The following is a 19,603-nucleotide window of genomic DNA, read 5'->3' on the forward strand; positions in this document are numbered from 1 at the left end:
GGGAAAGGGGACAGGGAGCAACAATACAAAACACAGACAAAAACAAAATACCTTTGTATTTTGCCCTTGCCCTGTCCCCCTTCCTTTTGGGAAAGGGGGGCAGGAGTCAAGAAAAACAGAACAAAACAGAACAAAATCAAAAAACACAAAACAATTTCATAAAAACTGACCAATGAAATCTAGATTTTTTTGTTTTGTTTTTCATTTAGTGTTTGATCAGTACATGGATTTAAAATTAGGTTATCGGCCAACCATCATTTTAATGTGAATTTAAAGTTGTCAAAGGAACTGATCAACTTGAGTACTGAACTCAATGCGATGTGATTAGGGCTGCAACCTTTCGACTTTCTATTTAGACATTGTACTTAGACAGACAAGCTCGCAAATGCGCTGTGAGCTTGTAGATCAGCTATTTTCACAATTTTTTAAACCCTTTGCCTATATCAGGGGTGGGCAACTGGCGGCCCGGGGGCCACATGCGGCCCCCACCTTCACTTAATGTGGCCCTCAGGTGAATGTCAGAATACTGATATAATATTGGTTTCAGCTGTTACAATTCCACAACATGCAAACATGACCCGCTTGAATTACTTCAGTCTAAATTAGTAGCTCATTGCTCAACACAAGTATAATTAAAGGCATTTGAAATTACATACAAATTTACATTTTCAGGATTCCAATTCAAAAATAGCAAAAAATTATTCAAGATTTCAATTTGAATATAGCAAAAATATTTTTTGCTACGACAGTAATGTATGGCCCTAGGGAGTGAGTATGGAAATATAGTGGCCCTCTCCATCGTCACAGTTGCCCACCCCTGGCCTATATCATGGCAATATATCATGGCACCTTTGTTAAGCATCGATTATTTATTATAACAGAATAAATTAGTTCAATTAGCTGTTGCAGCCCTAGATGTGATTGATGTTGATGTTGATGCTGATGATGATGTTGATGTTGATGATGTGATTGCTTGTTCTCATCCTCCTGCAGGATGACCCAAATTCTCCATCGCCCAGCACCCGCAGTGGACACAACTCCATAGGTGAGCCCACCGCAAAACAAAGGCTTCTATTCAACTATCTGCACTGTAATATCGAGAGAGATTTCTGCCCGATAGCAACGATATGAGAGGAAGGGTCAGTGGTTGGACAGCACAACAGATCTATCTATCTATCTATCTATCTATCTATCTATCTATCTATCTATCTATCTATCTATCTATCTATCTATCTATCTATCTATCATATGTTTGTCTAACTAACTAGAGCCTGTCCATGCTAGTTGTCATCATCCTCTCCTTTGTTTCTGTCACTGCTATATGACACATGAATGTCCGTCCTTATCTTATTTGATTTAATTTGATCCTGTCTGTCGTCCAGATGGAGGCAAAAAGCCGTGGGATCGGGCCAACTCAGCAGAGAGGTCATCGCTGGTTTCCAGGTGTGTTGAAGCATCTCTACTCCTTCAGTACATTGTTAACTTGAAATGATAGTCATTAAACTCATTGAACATGTTTTGCTTTGCAGGATTGTAATAGGTATACTATTAATCTAATTGAATATATTTTGTTTTGCAGGGTGCGGCCGAGTGGCAGTGACGCAGACGCCTTAGACCTCGACAGAATGAAACAGGTAAAATACATTTGGAATGATTGTGGATTAGGACAAAAGACTAGTCAACAGGTCAGTACTGTCAGGATTTGACGGTAGCTAGGACCGCTTCTAAAAATGTCTTCCAAAACAGTTTTCTGGAAAAACCTATGTTTCTATGAATCAGTGGTTCTCAAACTTTTGCATGTCAAGGACCCCCAAGATTATAATGTATTTGGCTGTGGAGCTCTATGAAGAATAACTTCCTGTTTCTGTTACTTTTAACCAGGAGATCTTGGAAGAAGTTGTCCGTGAGTTGCACAAAGTGAAGGACGAGATCATTGATGGTACGTTTCCTTCCACAAAGTAAAATGGGCTTCTGTTCAATCTCATATATCATACAGCAGATATACTACATACAGTACGTAGATCTACTTCATTGGCCGCTACTGTTCATTGGAGCGACATGTCAATGCAGTTGCCAATTGCCATATGGGCTGGGCCGGCGAATTGTGATTACGAAGCTTAAAAGGCAAACAGAAATACATATTGTAATGTTCCAGTGTTAAATGCAAAAAACACAATTAAATTATTAACCGTAGACAATTAATCTTATATTTGTAATGTTGGTAGCCCTAGTCTCTCCACATTGAAACCATCATAGCTCGCTGAAATCTCAAGGGTTAAGCTGTTTTGTTTGTTACAAATGTCAGAGATGTAGTTGTGTTTTAGGATAATTGGTTAAACATTTCATACCAGAAACACGTTACGTAGATAGTAACAATAATGGTTATTATAAACAGAAATGGTTTGTCTCACTCAGGCATATTTCTTGCAGTTCTTGAGTTACAGTATGGCATGTGTCCCCTGCCAATAAAGAGTCATATAATTTTGGAACCACTAGGTGGCATTAGAGACATAATAGAGAGCCATAGAGTATAGACAGAGGAACTCCGTTCACTTCATGGGACCAGTCCAATGGCCGCTCTTCTACATAGACTTATATTGGCGAATAGGGACACTGGAAGTTTACAGAATGCATTGGAGTCTACGGGCTCGTGCGAGTACATGAACCACTTGACCGGGCTGTTGTCTGACCCCTCAATGTCGCAACTCTGTCTATACTCTATGGCTCTGATAGTGGTGAGTCGTGACTAGACACTGACCCATAAGGGGCGAGCTCCAAACGTGGTACTGTATGTGACTGTCACTGACTTGCTATCTAGGTCTAGGATGTACTATGCAAGAACATTTATGTTGGTGTCAATTCGAAATTCTAACTTTCTAGGAAACAAAGTTCACCATCATAGCTCACTCAGACAAGCCATTTAGATTTTAGTATTGTTTGGGGACAAGAACAGATCTTGAAATGAAATGATTACTATATTTACCCAGGGTATCTGGGCTCAAGAACTTGTTTCCAGCCAGGCCCTGCTCATAGAACATTTCATCGTAGTGGTTCAATGCCTTGTTCAAGGGCACTTCAGCGGTGGTAATTTTAACGTGTCGGACCGCTGATTCGAACTGGCGACCTTCCGGTATCAAGACCGCTCCGCAATCCGTTCGGCCACCGCTGCCATCTTAGTCATCGATGTATTGTAGAGTGTTAGTTTGTCTTGTCTCTCAAGTTTAGGGGACTCCCTCTTTCCCAGGTGTCCGCCTTGATTGTGTCTAACATTTAACTTAACTAAAACTATGCCTAAACCTAACCCTAACCTCACAAATATTATGCCTAACCCTAATGCAATAGAATAAGAATAAGAAAATATCTATCTCCTCCTTTTTACACATCCAACCTTGCACATACAGTACCTTACCATACCTTATGCAGTCACTGTTATCGCCTTAACTTGATGCCTGTGTTTTCTCCCGTGTAAATCTCTCTCTTGCAGCCATTAGACATGAACTCAGTAGAATTAGCACGACATAATCTCCAAGAACCACTCCACCCCAGCGTGACCCACCTTTTTTTGGAGCCGTCACCCCCACCTCCCCCCCCTGCAGCTGCTGCCGTGGCCCTGTGGAATAGAGCCAGGAAGGAACAGGGGCCCAAACTGTGACATCTATTCGTTCTGTGTAGCTGTGGTGTTGAAGCAACGTGTGTGAGGGGGGGAAGGGGAAACCGGCGTTGTAGTGACACCACACCATCATCTAATGTCTTTTTAAAAACGTTTGGTTCAGGTTTTACGTTTTGGAAAGGAAAAGACACGGATGAGGGACGCACTCTCGCACCGATTACTCCGATGTCTTATTATGTCTGTCCGTCCGTCCGTTAGCCTCGGCATAACCATGTTAACCCTGGAGTCTGGATTTTGGTCATGTCATTATAGCCGGAACTTTTTGAAACATTTTCCAAAAACCAAAAAAAAAATACCTTTTTAAAAGAAAATGTCAAATTGACATGCTCACGTGTCAGGATGCGACCCGCTGTGAGCTTTTACTGTAGATCGGGGGAAAGTTTTCAAAAAAGATAAAAAGAAAATAGGGCTTAAGTGGTTAAAAGAAAATGGATACGAATTCAAGTTATTTTGTTTAATTTAAAAAACAAATGAATTTATTTTGTGCTATTACTATCATTTTCAGTATCACTATCATTTTTATGATCGTCTTTGTAATGATGTGAATATGAGTAGTAGTACTGTAGCTTAGTGAGTACAATGGTAATAATGAAACGGTAATGAGAATGATATTAATACGGTATTAATTATTATTGCACATTTTGTCTTTTGTATTTTATATCGCTCATGTTGCTTTCCTTGGGTTTCGTTTTGTTACAAAGCACACTCAAATGTATTTCTCATTCTTTTTGACACGGACACCAAATTCTTTAAACGTTTTTATTCTTTACGGCTGTGTGGAATCAGTGACCGGAAAAGACAAAACTCTGCTTGAAACAGAGGATGGAATTAACACTGTTCTTTGGATATTGCCATCTTATGAACAACAAAAACACAAAAACAGTATTTGTGATCATGTTAATTAAGAAAAGAAGAAGGAAAAAAATCCATTGGCTGCAAGGATATGGTGAAGTATTGTTCATTTTATCATTTACTTTTATGACCAAGTGCTTCCTGGTTAGGAAAAAAAAAGTACACACAAAGTTTAAAAAGAAATTCAAATAAAACTGTGAACTATGACTTGGTTAAACGAAGTAATCTTATTTTGTCTATTCTTGGGAAACGCATGTCTTTATTGTGGATGACTGTTATTTTGCCTTTGACATCCCCTTACCATATGAGTTATGCAAGGATTTCCCTTTCTCCCTTCCTCATCTACGTACACCACATTAGCTTTTTCATTGAAGGAGTCGATCATGTCCTTGAGCTTCTGGAACATTTGGTTGTGGTCTTCCATCGACAGGACATCATACATTCGTCTTTTCTGATCCTCCATGAATTTCTGTTGATTGGAAGAGGGGTGGAGCGAGGGGTACCAAGAGCTCAGCTTAGACAAAGATAGGTACAGTTATACACCATGATTAAATGCTCCATTTTGCAATGCCCAAATGTAATTTTCAGCAATAGTCCATAGACTTGGCTGCTACATGACGTCACAGGGGGCACACACAAAGCCAGGCAGTCTCACTGGGGGTATCTTTGGTGTGAACAGATGATTTCACTTCATTTTATACTTGCCATTTTTTACATGAATCTTTCCTGGGTGTCCCTGGCAAAATCTTTTTAGATGGGGTCTACGGCCAAATACATATTTGGGTGATGGGTCCTCAACATGAAAATGTTTGAAAGCCACTGATCTAGCTGTATTAGATTGAGATGCTGCTTGTCAACCCTATTCATGTCATGGAAGGCTAAATCACCCTGCACCATCTAGTTAACCACAAGATGTTGCAAGTGTACATTATTTCTCACAAATCCCATGTTTTGACTACAGTGGGCAGTGGTTCAGGGCCCAGGTAGAGTGGCCGGTAGAACCAGTTCGATCCAGGGCTCCCCCAGAGTTAGTGTCGAAGTTTAGTTTATTTTATTTTATTTAGGATCCCCATTAGCTGTTGCACCTGGCAACAGCTATTCTTCCTGGGGTCCTCACAGAATAATATACATACAAAAAAACATTACAACATTACAGATATCACAAAAGAAAAGAAAGAAAACAAAAAAACAAATACATTAAAGCATAACTACGGTTAGTGCATTCACTCTAGATTACATTAACTGGTATATTGACATAAACAGAATTACAATTTCGCCATATATATAAGAAAATCCTTCAGTCTTTTCTTAAAGTGCCTTTACCCTTAATTTCTGTGATGCATACTGGTAGAGTTCCAGAAAGTCATTGCCCTGTACATGACTGTATTCTTCATTGCATCAGTTCTTGGCTTAGGCACTGTAAATCGACCCATTGCAACATGTCTGGTATTATGTCTGTGTCCTTGAGCAAGACACTGAACCTGCTGCCACTGACTTGAGCCAAATCCTGTCTGTCTGCATGCTTCACCCACGTTTCCCAAGTTGTGATTATTTTCCATACAGCCAGAGGTTTTGGTTTAACACAGTAGTGTTAAACAAGTTTAACACAACACAGAAAGTACAGGTAATTATTTTATTACCTCTCCCAGTAATTAGCTACAAAACATACATTTCTGTTGTGATTCATTCTGCACTAAAAGGAACTAACATTTCATTAGAACCAAAATTGAATACCTACTGTCAGCAGCCTATCACAGTGCCTATAGTGAGGCCAAGGAGGAAGACTTCAGTCCAATCACATTATTATAAACCATCAGCCCAATCAGGGAGCAGTTATGTCAGCTGGTTTGCATTTATGTGTGTATGTGTGAAATGAACATTTTCCAAATAATTCTTAGTTTTTGTTTTAACTAAGGCCTATTCATAGTCCAGTTTTCGGTGAATAGGTGACCACCGAAAACTACAACATGACGTCACGCCACGGTCACCACTCACACAACACATCTCTCTAACTATTACTAACCACTGTTTCAGTGGTCACCTCACCTCACCGAAAAATGGACTATGAATAGGCCTTTAGTCTACATCCCAGGACATCCAGGTTTATCACATCAAGAAAACATTTTACCAAGGACAGGCATCGTGTTCTTGTGCAAGAACACTACGTTTAATTTGAAATACATTCCACTGATTGATTGGAGCATGACACAAATAAACTATTGCCGATATCCATTCTTGTTCCAACGCATGCCCATCAGAAATTAAATGAAAAGATTAAAATGATCAAATGCAATCTCCAGGTTTCATCCAATGGCCTGGCCGTATTCATGGGCGAAAGGTCAGCAAGAGAACTGGGAGGGATAGCGTGTTGATCTGCACGTTACGACAGTGGTTCTCAAATGTTTTTCATGTCAAGGACCCCCAAATTAATGTGTATTTGACGAGGACCCCCACTGGAGCAGCAGATTTTGTTAAATATGTTTCAGAAATATGTGGTTGTCCACACACTCTCCCCAGACCAAACATTAGGGGTTACAGGGACCAGACACATGGGGAGAATTGGCATAACGAATAAACTGAACAACCACTTTGCCTACAGACTATTAACATCATCAAGGAACTTTCTCAGACTAGATGACTTGTTAAGAACCATTTTGCACCAACACAGAATGGGAAAAACTAAACTAAAAAGGAAAACGTACCACAAACATTAAAACATTAAAAATTAAAAGAAATGTGTGAACAGGATAAATAAAGTGATCCTAAGTGAAGAAGGGATGAAGAATTACTTTTCTCCAGAAATTGTTCTACTGTATTCATATTGTACTGTATGCATTTACAAAATGACCAGTGTGATTTTACTAAAACTCAAAACTGTTTGGAGAGTATAATCATAATTTCAAAACAAACACACATGATTGATTTGAGTAAACCCCTATAAATTCAATGCACCACAATGTAATAGAATTTCCATGGATGTTGACGAAGAGTGCCACCTAGTGTGCAGGAGAAGAAACTACATACTCCCCCTCCACCTAGACCTAGATTAAGTAAGCCTTGAACAAATCAGTCTGGATTCCACCATTCCAGGCTTTACCAGGCTGTAAACATAGTGTTTGTGGTAGAAAAAAAAGAAAAGAAAAAAAGCTTGTAGATCTGCAATTTTTTCAACAGCTAAAGTTTAAAATAACGATTAAGCCATTAAGGCTGAGGCAGATATATGCTATATATACTGTACATAGCAACAAGAACCCCAAAAGTGGTTCCTGTCCTGAATAGGTTAAAGTGGTCAAAAGCTAAGGCGACACAGATGCGTTCCAGGTCTTAATGGGTTAACAACTGCAAGGGCAATGAAATCATTAAAAAAAACTATTGGAAGGGCTCGCTACTCACTTTGAATGCTCCAAACTTTATTGATCAATGTTTTGGCCTTCACAGTCTTCTACGGGTTTCTGAAGAACACACTGTGAAGATCGAAATGTTGCTGCTGCTACTCTTGATCAATAATGTTTGGATCATTCAAAACAAAAAGTTGCCCAAACCCCTCCTTTTTTAAACCCCATAATATTTCACCCACCCTGGTGTAGGTTACAGGTGTTCACTACAAACTGTCAAGAAAAATGGTCTTCCACCCCTAGAGAGAAACAGAGAGTGAGAGAGAGAAATGGGAGGAGAGCTGTCTGCCACACTTCTCATGTCTTTCTCCGTCTCTCTCCGTTCTCCCCTCTACAAATCCTCCTATTTTCCCTGTGTCATTGTCCCCTCCCCTCGAGACTGTTTATTTCTGCAGCTACTATGGGGTGCCGAGAGTGAGAGAAGGAAGGAGTGAACGTTGGATGGCGTTCTACGCCCATCTTCGTCTCTCGGCTCAATTGCAATCACCCTTCTTGTCCTCCTCCTTGACCTCTCGTACAGTTGGTTTCCTCCTGGTTTATTTCTGCAGCTCCTGCGGCGTGCTGAAGGTCTCGTACACGTTGGCTGCAAACTCTTTCACCTGGTCAATCAGCAGCAAGTCCTGGAGAGAGACCGAGAGATGAAGAGGAGAGACGAAGGATATAGGCAGAAACCTCATCTCCATATTTTAACTTTTTGTGTCCTCATCCCCCACAAAAGCATCAAAAGTAGCAGATCCACCAGCTCGAAATGCTGGTCTATCTTCTGCTTTTTCTGTTTTTGAATTTGAGTTCTGAAAAGTAACAGTTTTGGACATAATGAGGTTTCCACCCGACAGAGACGATAATAAAGATGGATGCAATTCACTTTCCTTTCTTTGCAAGATTAGTATTTTTCCTTTGGGTTGAGGGTAGAATGGGCTGAGAAAGGGTGCACAGTAAAATACTGTGCAATACAGTGAAATTAAGTACCAAGTAAGGCCAGGCCAAACTGAAAACATGGAGTTGTTACCTGGACAAAGTGGCTGGGTGTTTCACTGCAAATGCTGTTGATCTGACCATTGACGATGGGGATGATCTTAGCTAGGGGCAGGCTGACTGCTGACAGACTGGAGAGACGGACACAGAGATATCAGTCAAAGCGCACTATAACTGTAAAGGTATCGTTTTAAAAATCTCAAGTGGAACGCAGTTTCCACAACAACTTTAACAAAGACAATGATCGATATAGTTATACAGTAGTTACAGTGCTTGCTGTGAGTGTGAACGGCCCTTAAGGCAAAAAAAGACTACATCCAGAAATATGCACACACCAAGCAGACCACCCCAACGCTCTGAACCCCCGTTTGCAGATGGCCAGAAGTATTTAAGATGAAAACTGTATTCAGGCTGCACATTTAGACTGACGAAAGACAATGTTTCTAAATGTATTTGACATAATAGCATTATCACACTATATATAATATACAGGAACAAAATATTACAGTAGAGCCATTGATGGCTACCAGTACTGCTTGGACAATGTATCTGTCATGAAAAGAATCATGATTGATTGGGCCACAGACATGCCAATCGGGGGAGCTGACCTATCAGGAGCGGAGCTGAGGCCAAGGGCACACAAGTCACCGGGAGGCGGGCGGAAGAACTCAGCCAGGTTGTCAAGGAGACGAGAGAATCCTCGGTTCAGACAGGTGTTGAGAACAGTGCTGAAGTCTGGACTGGAGACACACACACACGTTTGTATTACTGTACTTGTGAGAACGTCAACGTTCTAAGACAGTGATTTTATGAATGCTGTGTACTGTGTGTCTTTGGTGTTTACCTGTCCAACATGTCTCTGGTCTCACTGAGCAGTTTGATGGTCATAATGTCCTGTTCTGTCAAACCACACGCCTGCACACACACACACACACACACACACACACACACACACACACACACACACACACACACACACACACACACACAAACTGGAAATAAGAACCTGTATTGATCCAATGTAATTATTATGTTCTTGTTTACAGTTTAGTTTAGGCATTTAGCAGACGCTCTGAATCCAGAGCGACTTACAGTAAGTAATAACAAAAAACATGGTAATACATACATAAAAATAGTCATCATGAATTGTTGATGCTTTTCATTGGTAAAATATGTATACATGAACCCACAGCTCCACAACATGTCTACAGATGTACAATGCAAGCACGTAGGCAGAGTATCGTTGCTCTTCTGAAATTACCCTTAAGTAGAACGTTTTGTCTGGTTTTCAGCATGTTTGTCTTATTTATGCTCCCCCAAATATCAACATTGCCCCCCCCCCCGTGACGTCATGTGCCAACCAAATCTATGTATGTAAGCATGCTCGGGGACATTGTGACCACCCCCCCCTCCGGCGCCTATGCTTCACACGAGTGTGATTTCTTTCAATCACTTTCTGCTTCATACAACCAAGTAAAGCATATATGAATGGTCGGTGTGACCTGGTCCGACAGCGTCGTCTCTTCATCAGCTATCATGTACCAGGACAGGCGTCTGTGGGCTGAGTCCCCACCCGGCCCTCCAGGGGGTCCCTGGCCTCCCTCGACCAGCGCTCTGATCCAGCTCAGCTGTTGCTCCACTTCCAACAGGGACAAACTCTGTTTCAGAGAGACACTGTGCACACACACACACACACACACACGTTTGTGTGAGAACAACGTCAGGAGAGATGCAGGCAAGCAGACAGACAGACAGACAGACAGACACTCACTCTCCCAGTGTATCCTGGACTGCTCTCTTTACCACTGACATCAGTTCTATCAAACCTGAGAGAGAGAGAGAGAGAGAGAGAGAGAGAGAGAGGGAGAAAGGCAGGTGAGACTGAGCAACAAGACATGGATGTGTGTGTGTTGTGTGTGTGTGTGTGTGTGTGTGTCCTACCATCTCCTAATAGATGTTGGATACTGGACAAATACTGCTGTTGGACATCTGGTGGAGCCAGAGGAGTCTGGAGAGAGATAAACGCATGCACACGCACACACGTAAGTTCCCTGATCATGGTTAGGAAAACAGACACAGACAGACAGATAGACAGACGTCCTCACCATTCCATTCTTCCCTACAGAGTTGTCCAGGTACAGATATCCTCCTATGATGTTGAGTTGGACTCTCAGCAACACCACCAGCATACAGGTGCTGTACACTGCCACAATACTGCGAGTAAAACCTGTTCCACACGTCATGAATTAATGTTAACATACATACATACTGTACAGTCACTGCCACAATACTACGAGTAAAACCTGTTCCACACATCAAGAAATAATGTTAACGTAGTATATGTACAGTAAGGCTGGGCTAATAGAGTACCGACGCCCTGACATCACTCGCTCAACCCCTGGGCTGCGGAAGTCATTTCTCTATGGAGAATAACATTGGGTCATCTTATTGTCTTAATAAGATGGATTTTGGTCCAAAAATAAACAAACTGTCCCGGCAATGTTGTCGTGGAGGTGGCTCTGTATCGATATCGTTTACAATGGTCATTTACAATACTCATATTTGATAGTCTGTTTCGGGTGAAAATTGTAGACTTAGATAGCATGTTATGTAGACAGCACTAGAATTGCATTGTATGTAGTCATAGCACTTCATAGTACATATGTATAGTATGGTATATATGAATAGTTTCATTATATAGATATTCCACTGTTATGTTCTTACGCATGTTTCATGATAACTTTTTGTTCTTGCTTAATGTAACTCGCTCTGGATTAAGAGCGTCTGCTAAATGCCTACATTGTGTAAATTGTTAAAATGTAACTAATTTGGGGCAGTAACGTTAGTGTTTTCTCGGCGTCAGTCGATTCTTCATATACATATGAATGAATCCGCCGGGATCATTTGTTTATTTTTTGACGCAATATAAAAAAAAAGTCTATGGGAATTCAGAATCGGGGGCAAAAACGTGACCTGGGTAGGATGTGTAAATTACGTCAGACTGTGCTCTATGAACCAAAATGTAGAACCTATAACCGACTTGCTCATGTAGGTTAAGCAAATAATCGAGAAGCAGGGTTTTTAGGGCGATCGTTAACAGTTTTGGAGGATTATGTTACAACTCATTGCATTGTGAATCTGTGATCGTTTGGGGTCATGTCTAATATGAGGTAGAGCACTTACTGATGATCTTCAGGTCCTCCCAGATCTCCACCTTATTGGCCGGTCTACGATGGGGGCAGGGTCAAGAGAGGTGGCGGCATTGCAGAGAATTAGACATTTAAGACATTGCTGCATGTACTGTAGAGCAGTGGTTCTCATAGTGGGGTCTGGGGAGTTGTTCCAAACCACTGAGCTAAATGACTGATAGTTAAGAACCAAATGGCCCATAGGTCTGTAAATCTGAGAAGGACCTGTAAGGGTGCGGTAAGGGGTCCCGTTAAAGGGATAGTTCAGATTTTTTGAACTTAAGTTGTATGAAATACTTGCCATTAATATAGTGGTTGCAACTGTATTAATTGATTGCCCGAGTCCTGTGGTGGGAGTTCTGCTCTGGTTTTGGTGAAATATCAAGTAGTTCCGGTCATTTTGTGGGGGGCACTGGGGGCCACGCAGTAAAAGTAAATTAATCCACAAAACTAACGTCATTTGTATTGTTGACCTATTTCTAAAATATTAGTGCAACTTCCGTTCTTTTTTTACCCCTCTATCACACAGAACTATGTTTTTTGTGTCCATATCACTACGCCCAAAAAATTGTTCCATGTGATAGAGGGGTCAAAGTTGAACGAAAGTCATGCTAATATTTTAGAAATAGGTCAACAATACAAATTACGTTCGTTTTGTGGATTAATTTACTTTTACTGCGTGGCCCCAGTGCCCCCCACAAAATGACCGGAACTACTTAATATTGACCAAAACCAGAGCAGAACTCCCACCATGGGACTCGGGCAGTCAATTAATACAGTTGCAACCACTATATTAATGGCAAGTATTTCATACAACTTAAGTTCAAAAGATCTGAACTATCCCTTTAAGGGTCAATTGCCTGTGGCATAATGCACAACACACTGGGGGTCCTTGGATTTAAAACATTAGAGAACCACTGCTCAATTGAGCTAAACAAAACATTAATAAAAAAAATGACTTTTTTTCTCTGTGCCACTTTGTAACAGAAGAGAAAAATACATTAGCAGCCAGTGTATAGCAACTGAAACTTAACTTAAATTAAAACAATTAAAATAAACAATTAAAATTAAATGTATTTTGTTGACTAAAACGATGACGTTTGTCAACTACCTTTTTTCCACCAACGAAAACTAAGTAAAAACTAAGCTATGATGATAAAACTAAATATGTTGACAAATAGTCAACAAATAGCAACTAGACTAAAATGTTAGGGGGGGACTAGTAGAGAAGAGATCCAATAGATATAACTAATTCATGCCATTGTATGTTTGGTTGCGCTCTGAAAATAGCAGATCGGCTAAAATGAGGGATTTACGACACCATCAACGCCCACCAACATACATTTTAATCGACAAAATCAACTGTAGATTTAGTCGACTAAAACTAGACTAAAAAAATCAGGTGACTAAAATATGACTAAAAGACTATGACTATCAAAATTTGCTGTCAAAATCAACTCGTGTGTGTGAAGCGGGTGGTGTGTGTGTGTGGGTGTGTGCGTGTTGTACTGACTTGGTCTTGAGCAGCATCGTCAGGCTCTCGGAGTTCAACTGTTGAATGATGGCCTCTCTCAACGTAGGCAACATGGAAAGCACTGTCGAGGAGGGACACACAGGTTTCACCAGGCATGTGCATAGTGCACACAAACATCAAAAGGGGGCTTCAGCGCCTGTCCTTTAACTCTCCAGACCACGAATGATGCATTTACTGTGGTGAAAGAAATGCGAATCCCCCCCCCCCACCCCATTTCCATGCCATACCCGAAGGAATTCAGGAGAAATATGTTTTTCCAGGGTCAAATAGGGACACTAAATTAATATTTTTGCTTCTCCATCTCTCTTTCGGGCAACCCTTGTTGATATTTTTAAACGTGCTGCTCAAATCATCTGATGCATCTACGGTAGCAGACTCAATGGAGACTTTCCTCCGATCATCAATTTGTTTTGGTCTTAAAGCGTATACAATTCTTTCAAAACAATTATAATAATACAAAAAAATTCTTATATATATATATTTTAATGTAGGAAAAGAAAATGGGATTTTTACTCGAGCCGTGAGCAGTGCTTTAGGCTACAACAGGTGCAATGAAGCAGCGATATTAACTCCTCACCCACCGGTCATGTTGCAGGTCCTCTGGTTGCTCTCAAAGTGAAACTGTCGTCTGGCCTGAGAGATGTATTCTGACGCCTCCTTCTCCTGGATCTCCCGCATCTTCCTCTGGGCATACTTACCCAGGAAATACACACCTGCAGGGCCCATGTACACATCACAACACACAGCCAGCATGACAAGTCACTTTTTGCACCTAAAACCTAATAGTTATATATTTAAGGTGCATGCTGGAGTCGTGCTCAGTAAAATAGCAGATCTACAAGCTCACTGTGAGCTTGTTTAAGTCTTACAAAAACAGTGTGCAACTAGAAAGAAAGGCGCATTTCTGGGAAATTGCAAGTGTAGTTGCACCGACAATTTCAAGCTTTGAGTCTTGCATAAGTACAGTATGATGATGTATTTATTGACCCACATGACGTCACAGGGACCCTAAAAGGTTTATACGGAATAAATAAATAAATAAAGTCAGGCAATTACTAATTTGTTAAACCCTTTTTGAGGGGCTCTAGCCCGTCCTATATTCAGCTATTAGTGTAGATTTTTGTCTTACACAAACATTAAATTCCCCTTTGACAATGAATGGAGATTTTACATCATATGTGGACGAGCAAATCGGCTATTTTCGTCCTACAGTGTGTCACGAAGATTAAATTCCCATTGACAAATGGAGAATTTACGTCATGATGTACAATGATAAGAGTGCCCCTCACTTCACATGGGTGTGATTTTTTAAACCACACTTCTAATTTTGGATAATGTAATATCATGATGGCATGAGATAAGGTGCTGTCTTTTCCTGGTTTTAAAAAGGCTGTTTTGCAGTAAAATGAACAGCGAACAGAGAACTTTCTAGCTGTTCTACCATTTGCCTTTGCCCACTTAATTATTACACAGGCAGTACTGATGATACTATATCAAATATAACGAAATAATATTTTGTGAAAGCACAGTTAGGCACCACTGTCCAAGTGTCCATGGCTGCAAGCTTGCAGCTGGACATAGTATAGGCAATCTAACAAAAAAAGGGGGTCAACCTCAAACAAATTGCAACACAAACTCTTTCAACTTTTTTTGTTTCATAAATATGTTGGTAATAACATATCAAAAGTCCTAAGAAATCCAAGTAGGGGAACATATTGAAAAATGCTGAAATAGTTGATGTCACAATTTCCCATTGACGGCCAAGTAGGGGAACATATTGAAAAATGCTGAAATAGTTGATGTCACAATTTCCCATTGACGCCCATGTTAAACAATGATTTTCACACAAAAGGTTCAGTACTGTCCACAATCAAACATAAACTTTGTTGGATGCAGTACAGTGCTTGTGCAAAAAATAAAATAAAATAAACTTAACCCTTCGGTGCCATTTCTGTATTATGCATGTTTATGCACTCAGTTTTCATATTCATTTCATTAAGTGAAGCACTTTATGCTGGATTTTCTGTAAGAAAGTGAAACATATTATGATAATTATAATAATTAATATGATGATGATTATTATTATTATTATTTTGAAAATGTTTGAATTGAAGATTTTTCAATGACAAAAATATCAGGGCAAGCGAATAATGAAGACTATCCTGCAACCCATGCCCCTTCCAGACAAAAGGAAAAAATAAAACATTTTATATCCCAATTTGATAAATGAGCAAATTCCCTGTTCCTCAGCCTCTCTGCGAGTACTCCATCTCTAATAACCCTCCCAATAAGTAATTGGGAGGGTGAAGATAGCCTCGGGTCTCCTCCGATACCCAGGCCGTCAAGCCACCATCTTCTGTTCACCTGACAGTGAAAGGTCTCACTAGGAGGGAGTACCGCATGTGGAGGTACATGCTATCCCCCCATTTCCTCCCCCCCTGAACAGGCGCTCTGACTGTTTGTGGGGGTCATCACTGCATTATTATATTCACCTTAAGTTGCTGAGGACAATCCCTGATCTGCATTATGCTGATCTTCATCGTGGAGACTGCAGCTTCACTCTACAGACCAGTGATGGCCAGCACAGCAGGCTGCAGAATGGTGTCCCCTAAGCCTAAGGGTCTGTTCCCTTCTGCCCCCAATGATCTGTTTAACATCTACATGACCTACCTGATATAACATTTAACATCTAGAAAATATGGTTACGTGGACGACATAGCCATCATGCTGTGATGACCGAACATGGAAGCAAAGACAACAGGGTGGCCGTAGTTGAATGGGCAGAGAGCTTGCCTCAGAAGCAGAAGGTCCCAGGTTCAATCCCCGGCCCTGGCTCATTAGTGAGGGTTCCCTATGCAATAAACTTAACACCTCATTGAAAACTGAATTTCTCCCACAAGATCTAACAGGTTTAATTATTATTGAATCATACGTTTGTTGACAACAAATGCCTGGAATTCGAGCAAGCCCCACCTCAGCGTACATCTAGATAGGACACTGTCCTTCAAACAACACGAAGATGTCATCAAGGGTCTCACTGCATGACCTGCACGGCAAGTCGCCGCCAAGAAAAGCCCTGGGTCTTCTCTGCAGCCAAATGCATCCAAGTGCCGAAGTCCACATGTCAAATTGATTGACGTTGCCATCAACAGCTCCCTTCACATCATAGCTGGTTGCCTGAAGCCCACCCTGTGTTCAACCTGCCAGTCCTCATGGGATGACACCAGCCATTGATGGGAGGCTGCTACCCTCGCCCTGGCAAGGAAAGCCCAGAAACATGACTGGCACATCCTGCATGCTACCACAACGACAGCAGCACTTCCATGCAGACTCAAGTCCTCCCTACAATAAGGCAGCACAAGAGATGCTCCGTTCTATCCCTGAGGACCTGTCTATCAATGCATGGCTGACGAGATCTTGGAAGCAGGAGTGGGAGACGACCGGACCCACACAAATCCATCAGTACATCCAGTACCCAGGGGATGCCATCACAGTTGAAGGCAATGGACACTCCTGGACCACCTACCCACTGGGTTGAATGCTTCAAATCATAAATGAAGTGGGGCTTGGAAAACACCCACATAAGCCTGCCTCTTCGACGAATAGGATCAGAGATGAGGGTATGGTATATGATGTTAAGCTGGACATCTGACAATACATCAGATCCTCTTGAGTAGCTTGAGTGATGGTACCACTATTGGACATATTGGATGTGGTCCACAGTACATATATACCACACAGTTAAGTTAAGTTCCTTTTTTGGGGTTTAGTAATACTAATAACAAAATGGTCTGATGATGATGATGATGATGAAAACATAATTATTCCTTCATACAGAAAATGCAGTGCATTCCATCAACAAAATCACATGAACAGTACTTCACATAATAATGCATGTGAAATGAACATACAAACCGAGTGCATACTGTAAACATAATAGCCTACAGAAATGGCACTTGAATGGTTAAGTTATTTTTTTTTTAAATTATTATTATTTTTTTTTTCACAAGCTGCTTCCAACACCGTTTCTGGTTGATTGTGGACAGTTCTGAACCTTTTGTGTGGAAATTAGACAAGAAAACATGTTTAACATGTTTAAACCACTGTTTAACATGGGCGTCAATGGGGGAAACCTATTTTGGCATTTTTCAATATGTTCCCCTACTTGGATTTCTTAGGACTTTTGATATGTTATTAGTGACATATTTATGAAACAAAAAAAGTTGAAAGAGTTTGTGTTGCAATTTGTTTGAGGTTAAACCTTAGATTGCCTATACTAACAGTGGCTGGCTGCATGCGCCTTTGTCAGGTCACTCATGGCCCTTTATAAATTAAACTAATTCTCATTTAGGGATTACATTTCATCCCCAAATAAATGCACTTAAAAGGGCTTTTAGTTAATTTGTTAAAGTGCATTTAACCATTACAATCACTCTGACAAGACATAATACCACACTGGTAGTATGAATGATATACTGTATAGAACTACACAACACGCAGTAAAATCCTCTGGATTATCCTTCTGTTACGCTGGGGATTGTACATAACCATTTGGACAGTCGTAGAGTTAAAGGAACACATATTTATGCTAACTATGAAGCAGTGCTGTAAATGCTAATAACATATCTACACAACATAGCAGTGAAAACAAGTTTACCCACCTCCAATGACAGCTCCAGTAAAAATAAACTTCCTTCTGTGGCGCTTCACGAAATTCCATACGGAGGAAAACATTCTGTGTCAATGTAAACGTTTTACACTTTAATACTATAGTTCTTTTAAGCTTAACTTGTGTACATGACAGACAGCTAATCATCCACGTTAGCTGAAAGCATGAAAAGTGTGTGCGAAAAACAGACCTGTGTGTGATGATCACATGGATGATCAACCCGGCTTGTCTGGATCATCGGTGTTTGATTAAACACGCCTGAAAGTATCAGATTGAGTTGCCAGGTCTGCGTATTGTAAGCGACTTTGGGCTTCTTTTTCTGTAAAGTTTCTTGTATAAATAAATATTGTTGGTGCTTGTTTAAGTTGTTTCAAAAAGGGTAGTTGTTGCTGGGCTTGTTTCCTAATGTTGTTTAAGCCATGTGATTCTCACACATTTCCATGTCAAGGAACTTAAGGAAGGACCCCCACAGTGATGTATTAAAATATATTCCACATTTGTCCGTTATTTCCAATATTTTGTTTTTTGAAAAACGCCGATCTACAAGCTCACAACGCGTCGCGATGCGAGCTTGTAGATCGGCTAGCCCTAGCCTAGTCGCTTCTTTTTAGCTTGATTTCATACACCTGCGGTTGCTTATGTGACGTCTCTCACACAATCTGGCAACAGTGGTGTCCGACCAATATTATCTTCCCTCTCCAGTGTCCACTCGGGAATCAGTGGTGGTGTAGCACGTGAATAAAGGGGCGAGCAGTCTCGTATTCAAATACATGTACGTAAATTAATTATGTTATGGTTTGTTTCCAGAATAGTACAGTATATAATTTAACTGGATGTTTTATATTTACACGGAGTCATTCTTGGTTTGCTATGCAGGACGGAGTGCAAGGAGACCGCTTTGAGGGATACTTTTTATCCAACCGAAGAGGACATTCAGAAGTGGATGTCCAGTGCGTTCGACATGGTGAGTTTGTCCATAAATTATGTTGTTTTTGACAGGGATATCGCACTGACATTGGATACAATCATACACCACCGCCATGGACTTTATTTTACCACATGATCGATCTAATTATATGTACGTATGTGTGTGTGTGTGTGTGTGTGTGTGTGTGTGTGTGTGTGTGTGTGTGTGTGAAGGGTGATCACAGGCACACTGACATAAGTGTGAGGGAGAGGATTTTTGAGTGGTGCAACTGTGTGTGTCCCCATGTGTCCCTGTGTCCGAGCACGAAAATATATAGCCTTTGTTCACCACCAAGTGTCACTGTTGCACAGCCTAACACACAGACACACACAGGCCAGGGAGGAGGGCTTGTA

At 40.8% G+C, this 19,603-nt stretch overlaps 3 protein-coding genes across 4 annotated transcripts in view; 2 read left to right on the forward strand and 1 right to left on the reverse strand.

Annotated features, from left to right (window-relative positions):
- Positions 1-4,729, forward strand: part of evlb (Enah/Vasp-like b) — an 81,532-nt gene extending 76,803 nt beyond the window's left edge. Inside the window, exons 9-13 of the mRNA XM_079525528.1 lie at positions 994-1,045; positions 1,383-1,443; positions 1,580-1,634; positions 1,882-1,939; positions 3,485-4,729. Of these exons, the coding sequence (XP_079381654.1) occupies positions 994-1,045; positions 1,383-1,443; positions 1,580-1,634; positions 1,882-1,939; positions 3,485-3,522 (264 nt within the window). The 3' untranslated portion in view covers positions 3,523-4,729. The remainder of the gene's footprint in view (positions 1-993; positions 1,046-1,382; positions 1,444-1,579; positions 1,635-1,881; positions 1,940-3,484) is intronic.
- Positions 4,730-6,654: 1,925 nt separating this feature from the next.
- pex3 (peroxisomal biogenesis factor 3) lies at positions 6,655-18,537 on the reverse strand. 2 transcript variants are annotated; one of them, XM_079526489.1, is made up of 13 exons: positions 18,474-18,537; positions 18,276-18,349; positions 14,196-14,327; positions 13,594-13,675; positions 12,076-12,119; positions 10,998-11,119; positions 10,834-10,900; positions 10,664-10,718; positions 10,395-10,566; positions 9,737-9,807; positions 9,501-9,632; positions 8,927-9,023; positions 6,655-8,537 (listed from the first exon to the last, which is right to left on the reverse strand). In XM_079526489.1, the coding sequence occupies exons 2-13, from the start codon at positions 18,346-18,348 to the stop codon at positions 8,454-8,456; spliced, it is 1,131 nt and encodes a 376-aa protein (XP_079382615.1). In that variant the 5' UTR covers position 18,349; positions 18,474-18,537; the 3' UTR covers positions 6,655-8,453. The 2 variants fall into 2 exon arrangements, with proteins under 2 accessions (XP_079382615.1, XP_079382614.1); XM_079526488.1 differs by having other exon boundaries at positions 18,276-18,498.
- Positions 18,538-18,932: 395 nt separating this feature from the next.
- Positions 18,933-19,603, forward strand: part of adat2 (adenosine deaminase tRNA specific 2) — a 5,534-nt gene continuing 4,863 nt past the window's right edge. Inside the window, exons 1-2 of the mRNA XM_079525791.1 lie at positions 18,933-19,055; positions 19,160-19,247. Of these exons, the coding sequence (XP_079381917.1) occupies positions 19,054-19,055; positions 19,160-19,247 (90 nt within the window). The 5' untranslated portion in view covers positions 18,933-19,053. The remainder of the gene's footprint in view (positions 19,056-19,159; positions 19,248-19,603) is intronic.

The sequence above is a fragment of the Electrona antarctica genome (genome assembly GCF_951216825.1).
Source record: "Electrona antarctica genome assembly, chromosome: 17".
Classification (NCBI taxonomy): domain Eukaryota; kingdom Metazoa; phylum Chordata; class Actinopteri; order Myctophiformes; family Myctophidae; genus Electrona; species Electrona antarctica.